General features: G+C 33.8%; 1 protein-coding gene across 1 annotated transcript; it reads left to right on the top strand.

The window, feature by feature from the left end:
- Positions 1-6473: 6473 nt before the first annotated feature.
- LOC110998376 (alaserpin) lies at positions 6474-13417 on the top strand. Its single transcript, XM_022267004.2, has 9 exons — positions 6474-6573; positions 7342-7430; positions 8224-8367; positions 9195-9398; positions 9760-9858; positions 10333-10473; positions 11071-11280; positions 11720-11864; positions 12836-13417. The coding sequence occupies exons 1-9, from the start codon at positions 6552-6554 to the stop codon at positions 12961-12963; spliced, it is 1182 nt and encodes a 393-aa protein (XP_022122696.2). The 5' UTR covers positions 6474-6551; the 3' UTR covers positions 12964-13417.
- The last annotated feature ends 1723 nt before the right edge of the window (positions 13418-15140 follow it).

Raw genomic sequence — 15140 nt, 5'->3', positions numbered from 1 at the left:
TTCATTATTTTTATTTATTTATTGTATAAATAATCTTAAAAAGTAGAAGTTGGTGTGGTGGAAACACAAACTGGACATCTTTTATATATTTAAAAATCGCCATTCATTTGAAGCTATGTATTATAAATTTATAATTATTTTAAACAATTATACATTTTTCCGACGTTTCGCGTGCTTCACAGCGTGCGTGGTCACGGTGACTGAAGACAAAGGAGTGTTGAATGTCAAAAAGTATCACAGCTGTAGCAAAAGTTATTATCTATATTAATTTTTCCCGGAGTTGGTATCGACTAAAAGATAAAGGGGTTATGCAGAACCCATTTCCCATGACAACCTTAAAACATTTTTAAGTAAGAAAAAGTTAATTCAACAGGTAATTCGTTTAAATCCTTAGAAAACATATCATGTCCGCAGGCAGAAACGAATTTTCACCCATTTTCATGAATTATTGGAGTAACGATCACATCTATCACCTGTGTTCGAATTGAATACCTTACATTTAGATCAAGGAGGGTTGAAATTCGGGGATTTGACCAATCTATTCTGAGATACGATGACGATTCCTTATTTGGGGATACAATTCATATAGATAAGTCGACTTCAGTCTGACAAATCTGACACCTGTAAAATTCGTGGTAAGTGTAAATTAGAAGTTATTTTCTGCCTTAGATATTTTAGTAGAGCAGTGTTGGCCTAGTGGCTTTAGCGTGCGACTCTCATACCTAAGGTCGTAGGTTTGATCCCTGACTGTTCAGCAATGGACTTTCTTTTTCTATGTATTCAGTTTATGAGGGGCACTCAAAAACTTATGAAATATGAAAGTTATAACTATTTTTCTTTTTCAATGTATTCGTAACCCATAAATTTATCAGATCTGTCAAATATCTTATTAATAACGTCGAAAAAAATTCATATATAATAGGGCGAAATTTCCGACTTAACTTAATCATCGTCGCAAAACTTACGCTTAATTTTTGCAACCAATAATAGTCGCTAGGGGCCAGGTCTGGGCTGTAGGGTGGGTGACGTAGTTCAAAACCGCATCAGCGAAAGGCAGCCATCGCAACACGGTTGGTGTGCACGGGCGCATTGACGTATATAAGGAAAATAAATAATCCCGCATCAATTTTCCAAGGTTGTTAGGTTATCGGTAATAATATCGTCAACTAGAACATTTCTTGATTTGTCTTTGTCATGTATAAAATAAAACTTACAACGGGACATGTGTAAAAATCAGCCCCCGAAATATGACTTCCATAACAATCCAACATGTGGTAAATTTTTTGATGCTGGTACTAAAAGTATATCTACAATAAAAAACAATACATGCTTTTAAATAACTAATGTAGATAAAATAAACATATTTACAAGTAAAAGCTTCAAAGAACTTTGCAGGCATCATACAGCAAAAATATTGAAATTTCAAAGAAGGCTCCGTTTCAAAGGCTTCACCGAAACTTTCTCATAATGTTATATCTAATTTCGTGAAGAAAAGGATTAATTAAATTCCAAACTCCGTTATAAAGTCAGCCTTAAGGTACAATGCTAAATAGCCTAACGATGTAACGCGGCGTTCATAAAATTAAAATTCATTACAGGTTTTAACAGCTCGTCCGTCAAATTCTCGGATAATTTTCGCTGGAATTGTTTTAATGGTACGGTTTAAGTGACATACATTTTATAACGATTTACGTATTAGTATTGTTTATTTAGAAATTACACACTATTCATTATATGGTTCACTATATGAAGTAAATTTACAAAACAATACATACACTGAATAAAAATAAAACAGTAATATATATGTAATATTGATTAATTGTTGTCAGTAAGTCAGTCAATAAATTCCTTTTACTTGTAATTACTTCAAGCACCTGTATATCATAAGTATATGAAATGTAAATTTTTTTTTTGTTTTTTTTTTTAATGAGGTGGAAATGCACTAATGCAGGCCCGCATCAACAATATCGAACTTGACGCGGGGACTGTGGGGCTGGATCTACACTCAAAACCCTCTGCTATTCAGAGGGGTAGCGAGACCCTACCCCCTAAAAACACCTCAGCCCATCGCACGCCCTTAAGATGGGCCCTCGGGGTTCGCTAGGCATTCTACCCAAGGATATCAAAATATGTAAGTGACTAGCTGCCTCCAACATTCACCTAGTATATTTATATCGAACGGGCAGGAAGCTCATCTGATTTTAAGTGCCCATGGACAATCTCAATGCCTCACGAATCCGGCCTATAAAATCTACCGGCCATTATTTTTATATGTAAATAGTTAGCAGCAATAATGTAAATTTCAAATAAAACTCTGAACAAGTGAAACCCCTAAGCGTCTGTAAATATTTTGTAGTTCATTAAACACAATCTTGGTTTCAAAGTTTCCAGCCCATACAAACTCCTTTGTGAACTGAAAACATACTTGGAACAATATATAAGGTAAATATGTATTGAGTCGACTTCTGAAGCATATTTATAATATCACTAAATTTGAAATTGTGTGAATAGTACTTATAATAGCTATTTTTTAAAATTCAATTTAAACGTATTAAAACGATTCTACATGTATTATATTGTATTTATCTTAACTATACGTGTAAAGACTAAATAAATATGAAGGCCAATGCTCGATTAGTTAATGACTGATAAAAGAACAATGATCTTTTTAGGTTGGTATTGTTGATTCTATGGTAATCTTTTGAATAAATTGTTCGTGTTTTCTAACTACACGTCATGTAGGGCCTGTTTCACAATGTCCGGATAAGTTCCAAATAAGCTATTTATTACTTATTGGTAGGATAAAAAGTGTTATTGCGTTTCATGACTGTCAGATAGCGCTATTCGTCACGAAACGCGAAGTGTCTTATTTGGAACTTTTATCTTTCGAATAATTTTTTTGAGTTTAAAACGTTGTAATGAGGTTTTCCTTCACTGTACGGGTGTTAGAACACTGCCGGCACACTGTGTGTTATTTAAAAAAAACTGTGGATACAACTTTTTTAGGTCTGGATTCTCAATTTGATTCATTATCTTTCAGTACTATTTATCAATCTAAAAGGCAAGTAGTAGTTGATCAGATCCTGTGCCTGACACCCGCCGTCGGCTTTTTGGGTCTAAAGCAAGCCGGTTTACTCACGCTATACTCTCCGTTCGAGCTAATATAAAGTGCGCACTTGAAAAGAATTCCATTGGTACCCAGACGGGGATCAACTTCAGTTACAAAAATCTTTAATAAAATGTTACACCAATTTCATAGCTAATCTTTTGTCGTGGGGAATCCTGAAGTTGCGTAACATTTTATTAAAAAATGTTTTGCCGCTCATTTTACGATATTCGCCGACACGTACGTAACTAATAGGATATTATTACCTCCGAGGAGCGAAAGAGGCTCATTGCTTATTAGCAAAAATAAGCTCCTGTTACATATTTTAATTGGATTTCTGTGCTATATTTTGACTGAAAAACTACTTGGAGATGTTTGCCAGATAGAGAAACCGACATGTCTTAGACCCAAAAAGTCGATGACGTGAGTCCGGCACTGGAGGCTGATCACCTACTTGCCTATTAAAACATTGCCATGTAAACCTGACATAAGTAATAATTACATAAGTACATGTTCTATATGAATCTTATGACTGCAATAAGGAATTTAATGACTCATCGAATTTGAAAAATTCAATTTTCTATCACCAAGTATATAAATCCTTAATCCGTTTTCCGCCGAGCTTATAAAATGTGAATATAAAACCTACTTTGCCAAATAAAAAGCCAAGAGTTCATAAGCGATTACGTCATAAGGGATGAAAAATGACTTTTAAATTCCTGTAACCACTCTGAACTGTTGCCGGCTAGATGACTTGAGAATTGATGCGAGATTAGTTGGGAAACGTAATAAACTTTTGAGACTTAAAAGAAATTAGTAATATTATACTAGCTATTGAATGTGACATCGCAAGCGTAAGTTTTTCAGGTTCATTAACGAGGGATATAAGTGGATGATACTCAATATGATCTGTGTCGAACTCCACAATTCTACGCCACATCAGGATCAAGAAGGGTCAAGCCGCTTGGATAACTGTCCATAGCTGATGGGCTTTTTAGGCTATAACCTTATTGTATTGATTAACAGGTGTTGATTGTAGTTGTCGTGACATAACACTCACAAAAATGCAAAAAACAGTCAGACACACCCAAAAACACCGGTTTAAATATTTTTAATCTCATTATCTACGCTGTAATGAAAATTTTACAGATAATGAGATAAATTTAAAACCGAGTCCATTAAACTTTCGCCGAAAGAAATATTAGGCCCGTGGGCTTTATTATATAAACGATAAATTATAATAAGGCTTTATTTATCTCTCTTACAATGTGCATTCGTAAAATATCCAATTATACAAACAGAGTTTATTTGTTATTATTCGTGTTTTATATTAGATATGTACTGTTAGGTTTGGAAAAGCTGATGCACCAAACACAATAAAGCTGTAATAGCATCTTTTTTCAGCTCGATTTAAGCTAGCAAAGCTAGCAAGACTGGACTGGATGGACTAAAAAGGCCACCTGGTGGGGCAGCTCTATTCGAAAGCGATACAAAGGAAGACCGAGATGGGCAGATGACATTATCAAAACGGCTGGCTCGAGCTAGATGCAACAGAGATACCTGAACATCCTAGGAAGAGGTACTTGTAAAGTGGTGGGAAATAGATATTAGTATATTTTAGCTATTTATATTTTATTAGCGATAGCTGAAACTAACGCAATTGTTACAAAAAAAAAATAGTTTTAATAACATTTGCAATGGAATCACATTTACTATGGACTGTCAGATATTTATGAATATGTAGATCTATTAGTATTGGCAAATCGAATAAACCACAAGAATTAAAGATTTTGAACTAATCTGACTTTGATATCGTTAATTTATAAGCTCTGTTACATAAAGCCAATGGCAGCTGTCAGTGACGCAATCGTTTAGACATAATAAATCACTTTTAATAATAATTACTATGGAATCTCTTTTACTATGAAATACTCGTTAATTTGTAGGTCTGATGATGAACAATAAACCAGGTTTGCACGCTCTGGCCAACTGCAAAAAATACCTATATACGGAAATGTTTAGCGTTTGACTATGTCGAGACTGAGCGTGGCATCTAAGCAGCTAAGCAAACGAATGATCAATTAGGTATAAAAAACCTTTTGCTGACTCGCGATAACCAAATAAAAATCACATCCCAATAATAAAAGGTCACATTGAAGCTGCCACCTTAATTTGATTTATACGAATATTTTCCTACGATATCTCATTTTACCTAATTGATTAATTACTTTTAGAAGAATTCCTGTATGATATTAGGGTTTTTTAATGCCTAATCGAAAGTAATCTAAATAGGTATTTATACATTTTAAAATGAGATCGGTGGCGCCTAAACCATTTTAGGATTTTTTCAATTTAAGGTACGAGTGGCATTTTACGTAAAATTATTTTATATTTTTCTATAGGTGTTTAAGCAAGTGATTATAATATAATAACACGATTGTTGATTTTTCTGTAGAATCAAGTAGAGATAAAAATATGTTGTTGAACGATTTGACGTCAGTTTAATCACTCAACAAGATCGGAAAAAATGCATTCTTAGAACCTGCAAAAATAATCATAAGTATATATAAATTCAATAATAAAAATAACTGATAAAAACCTTTCGTTTGTTTGTATGCCTCGTATATCAGGAATTACTGCAACGGATATTATTATTATTTCTGTTGTTTCGTGATATTATTTTTTCTAATGGCGATCACCCTTCTGACATGTCTGACAAACATCGTCGATCTTTACTCATAACATTTTCCTCACGATGTTCTATTTCACATTACGAGCGATTCTTAATTGTGCACATCGATTGGTCTATCCAAAGCTTTGATTCGAACCCAGGACTTCAAGATTGACAGTAGCACCCTCAGATAAGAAACTACTTTAGCTAAGTTTCAATTTAATTTTTCTGTGTTAAATAAAATGAAAAAATAAATCAGTGGCGCCACAACCTCTTTTAGGTCCTGGCCTCAGATTTCTGAATCTTTTTCATGATCATTTTTAAATCTAATAGGCAAGTAGGTGATCAGCCTCCAGTGCCTGACACACGTCGTCGAGTTTTTGGGTCTAAGACATGTCGGTTTCCTCACGATGTTTTGCTTCACCGTTCCAGCAAATGTTAAATGCGCACATAGGAAGAAAGTCCATTGGTGCACAGCCCGGGATCGAACCTACGACCTCAGGTATGAAAGTCGCACGCTGAAGTCACTAGGCTAACACTGCTCACTTTTTCTGTGTTAGGTAGTTTATCTTCCAAATCAAAGCTTTCAAAAACCAAAGTGAAAAAGGTAGTGCCTGAACAAAATTTCCTATCACGGATTTCTTGTACATAATAAACGAAGATTCTGGGAATTCCCAATATGTTGTTAACATAACAACATCGAGATTTACTTAAAAAGTGCCATTGAAGCGATGGTTAGTGTGTGACCGGCAAGAGGACGCATCAACTGGCATTATGAAGCTTGCGTTATTTTATTGTAAGTTATTTTATTATTTGATTAATATATTTAGAATATGAATGAAAGTATAAGTATTTTAAAAAATAAAGTAAGTTATAAGCATACGGTATTTACAATGTTATTAACCTATTAATAATAATAAAAAATCGATAAATACAAAATTGAAACCACCTGTAGTACCAAGCACCAACTGAAATATTTAATAAGTTATTTTTTATATTTAAATAACTTACGGTTGATAGTAAACAAGAGTAATACTACTAATAATGTTTTGTGGAATATTTTTATTCTTTTACGTTATAAGACGAGTGATTTTAAAGTAATTAACTTAAAGGATAAGTAATAATAATTGTAATTATATATTAATATAGTACATACTTCTTGATTCATGAGACTGATAATACATTGTAACATACACCTCGGCTCAATGCAGCCAATAAAAATTAATAAGTAACAATTAAAAAAAATGTTCTCTTTTACGACAACTGCTGTATAGTGGCTATTTTAATTAATAATACATCAATATTTTATATTAGTTTAAATAAATATGGTATCGACGCATATCACGATGTTTAGCCAAAATGACGTAATAAGCAAACCATCGTTATACGGCCTTGAATGTGAAAAATAAACGTAAATGGGGATTTTTTACTTTAGGTTTAACTGTTTGAGGAATGCTTAATAGTATATTAATCATATTATAAATATCTATTTTTGTATGTTTGTAACTCATATTATACTGGATATAGATCTAGAATCCTTATTAGTGATTCTTTAATGTTTCAGTGTTATCAGTGACGGCTGTCACGATGGCCAACGTACTATCCCGAGGCCTCAAAAATGGAAATGACATCTTTACATACAGCATGTTTTCTGTAAGTTTTTACTATATAAAGACACAGTCGACAGGATATATGTCGAGTGACAATACATATGTATGTAGTGTTGACTCAATTTCTGCATTTAGACGCTAATTTGGTGCGTTATGGGTAAAGTTCTGGCTAATAAAGCCTACCCAGCTCCTTCTAGAAGTTACCTGACCACTTCGCATTCGAAGTCGAATATTTAACGAAATATTTAACGAACTCTTTCCTTCCCTTTTCTTACCATCTCTTGGCGTTGCATCTCTACCGCATTTATCGTGGAGAGTTTAAGTGGGAAGAATACGAAATTCCACCGGTATCATCTCATCTTCCGTTGTTCCGCAACTTAGGTTGGTTTTTTATGTTTTTTTTATAGAACAGGAGGCAAACGGGCAGAAGGTAGTGTTTACTGCGCACCACGACTATATGGAACCAGCTACCCACTGTATTATTTTCAAACTAATTTGACTTGGACTCATTCATGAAAAGAACGTACCATTTCTAAAAGGCCGGCAACGCAGAGTTTCCATGGACGGCAGGGTGGTATCACATGTGTGCCCTCTGTAGTATAATAAAATTTGGAAACATAAAAAATACATCTTTCTATAGATACAGAATATTGGTCAGTAATTTACAGGAATTATAAGTATTTAATATAACGGCAAGAAACCCTTCAAAGTCTGATAGAGCGACAAAAACAGACCAATTTCAAAAATTATTTTACAATGAAAAAAGCTTCATTATCTTTACTTTTAAATTATTATATAGAATATATTTGTTAAATATGAACTGTAAACATTATCAGGAAATAGCAAGAGAGAAGCCCCAACAGAGCTTTGTGATATCACCATTCTCCGTCCTGACTCCATTAGCCCAGCTCGCCATTGCCTCTGAGGGGGAATCACACGATGAGCTTTTGAAGGCAATTGGGATGCCCAATGATCATATAGTAAGCGAAAATGATATTGCAAATTATTATTCATAGGCGCTTATTATTATGTATATATGTATAGTATATAAAAGACGCATAGATCTGGTTAGCACTGGCCCTTCTTAAGTTCTCTTGCATTTTCACACATGTATGTATTACACTTTCAAATTATACGGTATAAAATTTGTTTGAAATTATGCAAAGAAATTTAATCTTTGAAGTACTGGATTTATAACTTTTCATTCTTAGATATAAACTCTATTGTCAAATAATGCTATATTCAATCTTCTATTTTTATTTAACTTAAAAAAATATATATAAAATAAAGCAATATATAATCTGAAGATAATTAAACTTTATAATATAGAAAACTGTTCTATACATTTAACCAAACAAAATAAAAAAATTAAATAATAGACTAGCATATTAAAACAAATATACCAAAAGCTAGAGTGGGATGTCAACACTACAAGCAGAAATCAATGATATTATATATATTAAGGAAAAAATTGCCAAAAAGCCGGTGATATTCATCGTCAGAATTTCTAATGAGAGTAACGGATTTTTCATACCAATAATTTTTCTAATTTCTTAAATTGTATTTGATTTAATATAACAATACCTATATGAATTGGAAACGTATATAACTAAGATATAATATTATATTATGCGTTACATTAATTAATTCAGATTCCAGGAAAATCTACCGTTCGATATTATAATTTAATCATCCCGAGAACGAGTTCAATGGAGAAGCACTACAAATTAAATTATTGAATTTATGTTAGATACAATATAATCACTTACATAGAATAGAAATTTTGCAATTTACTTATATATTTCAGACAAAAGCGGCATTTTATCAGAATGAACAGATATTGAAATCAGTGAGAGGTGTGGATTTTAAAACAGCAAGTAAAGTATACATCGGCAACAACTTTCAACTAAATGAAGAGTTTGCAAGATCCACCCGCGATGTATTTAATTCAGAAATTAGAAATATCGACTTTTCACAAGCACAAAGAGCCGCAAACGAAATCAACTCATGGGTAATCTTTATGTATATAATACTGTACGTGTGTATGTCACTGAACTCTACTTTAACGGCTGGATCGATTTGAATGAATTTTTAGTATGCGTTTGGGTGGCGCACTGTATGATTTAGATTCACAAATCAACCCAGCAGATGGCACTGTAAGCGGTACTTGCATAGTTCGTTCAATATTCTAATCGTTTGAAATATCAAACAGGACAAAGTCTGTCTGGTCCGCTAGTATTATATATAATTGAAATACTAGATATACGCACACACACCCAATCACATACTCATATATTCACGCATACCATAATATGTCTTATACGACTCGTGTTGATTAGTAACCTACTAAAAAAAATAAAATTTATTTACAGGTTGAAGACCATACTAATAAAAAAATTAAAGATCTCGTTGACCCAAATTCATTGGACGCCGCTACTCGAGCTGTTCTGGTGAATGCTATATACTTCAAGGTAAATATACCATGTACAATAATAAACATTAAACATATTTGTATATATAAATAAGTAAGCTTTGAAGTAAGTAGCCTTGGACACCATGGCTTTCAATGCCAAAAGAATGCAAGTCGTTTGTCTTTGCCACGCTGCGCTCAACGACATACGCCGCTCTCTTGCCTTTGTCAATCTATTTTGGAGCCAACAGTCATGGCTAGTGACGATGACAAGCGGCCGGATGGGATGTCGTTGATCCTTTGGAAGATGGGACGGGCTTTGGTTAAAATTAAATATTTAAGTTGGCGCCTGTTTCCAAAAAAAAATAAGTACCAATATATGAATTGGAAAAGTGTTGAGAAATAAATAATTCCCTATTTAGGTTCTAGCACGATCCTGAATGAGCGATATAACATTACCTATATACTTTATATTATTACCTACTATTTTTTGAAATTGTTATGTGTTGCATAGTTTTTATTCATATTTTTATAGGGTCACTGGAACGTTCCCTTTAGCCCTTCCGCCACATATGACAGACCGTTTTATGTCACAAAAGATTCGACAGTTACAATTCCAATGATGTCCCAAGAATCAGACTTCAAATATGCTGAGGTGCCGGAACTAAATGTCACGGTAAGATATATAATATGGTCAATATTTTTTTGAAATCAGGTGAAATAACCGCAGGCCTGCGCCAAGGTATCCAGCTTAAGGGACTGTACTACTGGGCCTTTACGTGAAGTCCTGTGATATTCAGAGGGGTAGACAGATCCTAATTACAAAATACCTCAGCCCTTCACACGCCCTTAAGTTGGGCTCTCGGGATTCGCCAAGGCATTCAAGGGACTTATTTCCCATATAGAGCTCAATCAAGTCCAGCGGTTAAAGGCCGTTTGAGATCGAGACCCCAGCCATGAACTACTAGCCAGTCTGCGGTCAACCCCAGAACTGTCCCTCATTCGCATTCTCATCGCTCCCCAGGCCTTGTAACTTCCTAGCATAGCCAATATACCTAATATCCGGTAAAGTCAGATCCACCAGAATGACTGATACCAGGTCATGACGCTCCATTGTCCAAGTGATACACTCAGCCACAGTATGCTCCACCGATTAAAAAAAAAGATATTCTAGATACAGCTTCTAATAAATCGAATATTAGGGAAATAGAGAAAAAGTCAAGAAAAAAGAAATATGTTTTTACTGATATTTAATATTTACAATTTCTAACAGATTCTTCAAATGTTCTATGAAGGAAATGATGCTTCGATGATACTGGTACTCCCGAATGATGTCGACGGAATCACACGGTTAGAGGAAAAGTTGAGAAACCCATCAGCACTGAACGACGCTTTATATAAGATGTACTCCACTAAAGTGGAAGTCACAATTCCTAAGTTCAAAATCGAGACTACAACAGACCTGAAAGATGTTTTATCAAAGGCACGTAATGTTGATTCTCGATTAATTAAATTTTGTACCATAATTATATTATATCTATTTAAGGAAATGAAGATTAACTTGGTGAGGTTTCAATTAATAAAGCTAAAAACGACCAGAATTAAATTTGATTAATTACTATATGTTTGAACATCAAAGCGTCGGTCTTTTTTTGCTAGCCTTTTGGCAATGTGTTTGATAATTTGCATTTTTTTAAAATAACCCTATTTGATGAAGCGTGCGTTGCTAAATCATGATGATGATAATGATGAAGATGATGAGTTAGCTTATTCAACCATATTTTTTCCTTTCTCATTGGCAGGATCAAAAACACTTAAAACAATTAAAAACTTAGATTTTATAGCAATACCTATTTTTGATGAAGCATGCATTGCTAAATCCAAATCATTTAATTTAAATGAAATAATAATATTTCCCTTAGATGGGCGTTAAAAAATTGTTTACACCCGGCCAAGCTCATCTAAGTAAACTGATAATTGGAGAAGATGACTTAGCAATAAGTGGTGCTGTTCAAAAGGCTTTCATTGAAGTCAATGAGGAAGGGGCTGAAGCTGCAGCAGCCAACGGTAAGTCGTAATGATATTTGTATTATAAATAAAATAAAACAATGGCGCTTAACCTCTTTAGATCCAGGCCTCAGATTTCTGAATCTGTTTCATGATCATTTTTAAATCTGATAGGCAAGTAGGTGATCAGCCTCCAGTGCCATGTCGTCACACAAGTCGTTGACTTTTTGGGTCCAAGACATATCGGTTTCCTCACGATGTTTTCCTTCACCGTTCGAGCGAATGTTAAACGCACATATAGATAGAAAGCTCATTGGTTCTGAAGATTGAACCTGGATGAGAGTCGCACGCTGAAGACACTCTGGCTGTGCACCAATGGACTTACTATGAGCGCATTTAACATTAGGAAATATCGTGACGAAACCCGCTTGACTTAGATCCTTAGCGTGTGTCAGGAGGCAGATCACCTTCTTACCAGAAATCTGAGGATCATACCTAAAAAAGTTATACGCCGGTGGTATTGTATAATTATCAGGTTTATAGTAAGAGGAAAAAAAAACTTTAATAAGAAAGTCTCACACACAAGTTCTCACATTGAACATCTTAAACAAATCTAAGACGTTTCTTTTCGACGTCAAAAACTTTAGTTTTGTGAATATTGGAACATTCGTCTTTATATTTAAGTTTAAAGGCCTGTTTCACAATGTATGGATAAAGTACCAAATAGCTATGCAACACATAAATTATTCGAAAGATAAAAGTTCCGAATAAGATACTTCTCGTTTCATTACGAATAGCGCTATCTGACAGTTGTGAAACGCAAAAATACTGCTTATCCTACCAATAGGTAATAAATAGCTTATTTGGAACTTATCCGGACATTGTGAAACAGACCCTAAATGTGTAAAAAGTCTGTAGTTTACGTCTAATCAGAAGCGATCCTAGAGATAATCAAACTTTAGTGCCTAAGTGCCATTATTAATGGATATGCATTCCTTCTTATTAATAAAATATCTGTCGTTGATTTTCAGTATTTGCTGTTGGCTTCAGCGCTGGATTTATTTCGGAACAGCCTAAGAAGTTCCTGGCTGATAGACCATTCTACTTCGAAATAAGACTCAACGATTTAATCATTTTCAACGGTGTTAAATCTAATTAAAATTACTTTCTTAAGAGAACCAGGATGCTGACATATTTAATAAAGTTTTTATATTATTTGTTTTTTTTTTAACCAAGCATAAGTTTATTATAATTAAAGAATATTTTTTTTAAATTGTACTTAATGTCGGCATCACAGATTTGGGTCTAATATGTGGGGTGTTTTTGTTGGTTTTATTTGTGGGGTTAAGTGCTGCCTGTTTTATAACGGTTTGATTTTACTTAGCTTCATTTGGTCTGGAAGGACTTCACAATCATTAAATATTATAGCGTAAACTAGCGCATTGATTACTGATTGTACAATGAAACATATACTCCCCAAAGAGCTTTCGTTTTTGATTTTAATTGTTTAAATGTTTTTATAATATCATTGCAGCTAATACGGCTAAATATAAGCTCATGAGTGCATACAGGAACTTTTTTTGCAATAATAAAAGGGCGGCGTGAAGAATTTAGAACTCTGGTTTTATTTAATGTCATAAAAGTCTCGACTTTGAATCTTACCCTTACAATTAGAAAATTTCGGTAATGCCCAGTAGGTTAAAACCGTAATACGCATTACCGCTAGACCCATCCTCACTAAGGGTACTCTAACATTGAAACTCAACGGGAACTATCATTCCCATATCTCAAAAACGAGATTTATCATATGGAAGTCATATTTGTGTTTGCTCTGAGAAATTGTTCATCAGCTTACGTCAAGATTTTCGAGTGCCTTTCACAACATAGAATTTTCTGTTATGTACGACCTGTAGAACCAGCTGGTGATTTCTGAACTGATAAAACTTAAGGGCTTTCTAGAACAGAGTGTACCATTACCAGGTAGGCAACTCTCCCACTAGCCCCCAGCATAACAGGTCAATCAGCCGCGGTTATCTTTTCATTCAAAGTTGCCTGCTCTTTTGTCTCCGGCTCCATAAAATAATACTAAGTCTGGACTCTAAAACTTTATATGCGCCTGTTAAAATATAATAGCAAACTTGGCAAAAAATTGGTAACTTTCTACATTTAGCCGTTTTTCATTTTCTAAAAAAAATTTGGGGTAATGAATGAAAATGAACAAAAAACAACTTCATATATACCTGTACATGTAGTTGTTTTTGTCATATATTATTTACGTTGGCTGTTTACGAAATAAATATGTTGTACTATGCATAACTTTTAATCATGCAATTAATCATTATGAAAACAATAGCAGTCTTATCAAACCGCGACAAATGCACATAAAAAAATTCTTTACGTCAGATTGTATGAAAGAAACGACCGAATAACTAACTACAAAATATACTTTGCGGGATCAAAATTCGTGTAATAATGATAATTTTCTTATAATTTAAATTTTAATACGTAAATCTTTAAATGAATAAAGTTTTGATACAATTAATAAAAACATTTTTTTATTTATGTATTTAGAAAAATGATCTGAGAAGGCAGCCTGTGTGTTCCTATGTTTAAATAATGCAGATGATACTCAACATTTTTTTTATCAATGGATACTTAAGATGCTTAGAATAGGTTTCATGAAATCATCACAGTGGTTATATTTCTTAAGCCATTCACTTTCGTTCAATATTAAATTACAATAAGATTTTTTTTGACGTCGACTGACTGTTTTGAAATGTCCTCTTCGTGATTTCCCCTAACCATCTTAAGTCAACTTTCTTTACAATGAATTTGTACCAAATCAGAAAATTAAAAAAAGATGTTCTATATGAAACAACTTGAGCGTTTAATCAAAACGTATTCGTTTCGTCTTTTGTCGTTCGTCATCGTTTACGGAGACATCAACTGTTAAAATCTAAAAAATAATACACCACATAATATTTATATTGGTATTTATTTCGTAAAAAGCTAACGTAAATAATATATGACAAAAACAATTACATGTACAGGTATATATGTAGTTAGGTCTCTTTATAGGCTCTTAAGTTCCTAAATCACGCGTCGCATGGCACTGATGTTATCTTCAGTAGTTGCTATTAAAAGACCTCCCTCACGCGGAATTTCATTGACATTGCTACGTCCACGCATAAACTCGTTGAACCAATTGTAAATAGTGACGGGCACGAGATGGGGCCTCATAAAGAAATGCTTATCTCAGCCTATCATAGCTTTGTTGTTGAGTAAGCCCACAACGAAAGTTGTAATAAATCATTGACCGAAAATGTTCTCGTGTTA

The sequence above is a fragment of the Pieris rapae genome, chromosome 12 (assembly GCF_905147795.1).
Source record: "Pieris rapae chromosome 12, ilPieRapa1.1, whole genome shotgun sequence".
Classification (NCBI taxonomy): Eukaryota; Metazoa; Arthropoda; class Insecta; order Lepidoptera; family Pieridae; genus Pieris; species Pieris rapae.
The sequence above is the reverse complement of the archived record's forward strand: the minus strand, read 5'-3'. Positions and strand labels throughout refer to the sequence as shown.

What these genes read in the sequence shown, in the direction of transcription:
- LOC110998376 (XM_022267004.2), top strand. Translation starts at nt 6,552, where the DNA reads ATGAAGCTTGCGTTATTTTATT. An exon ending in TGAATGCTATATACTTCAAG is followed by an intron (nt 9,859 to 10,332) that starts GTAAATATACCA and finishes ATATTTTTATAG; the next exon opens with GGTCACTGGAACGTTCCCTT. An exon ending in TGAAAGATGTTTTATCAAAG is followed by an intron (nt 11,281 to 11,719) that starts GCACGTAATGTT and finishes TATTTCCCTTAG; the next exon opens with ATGGGCGTTAAAAAATTGTT.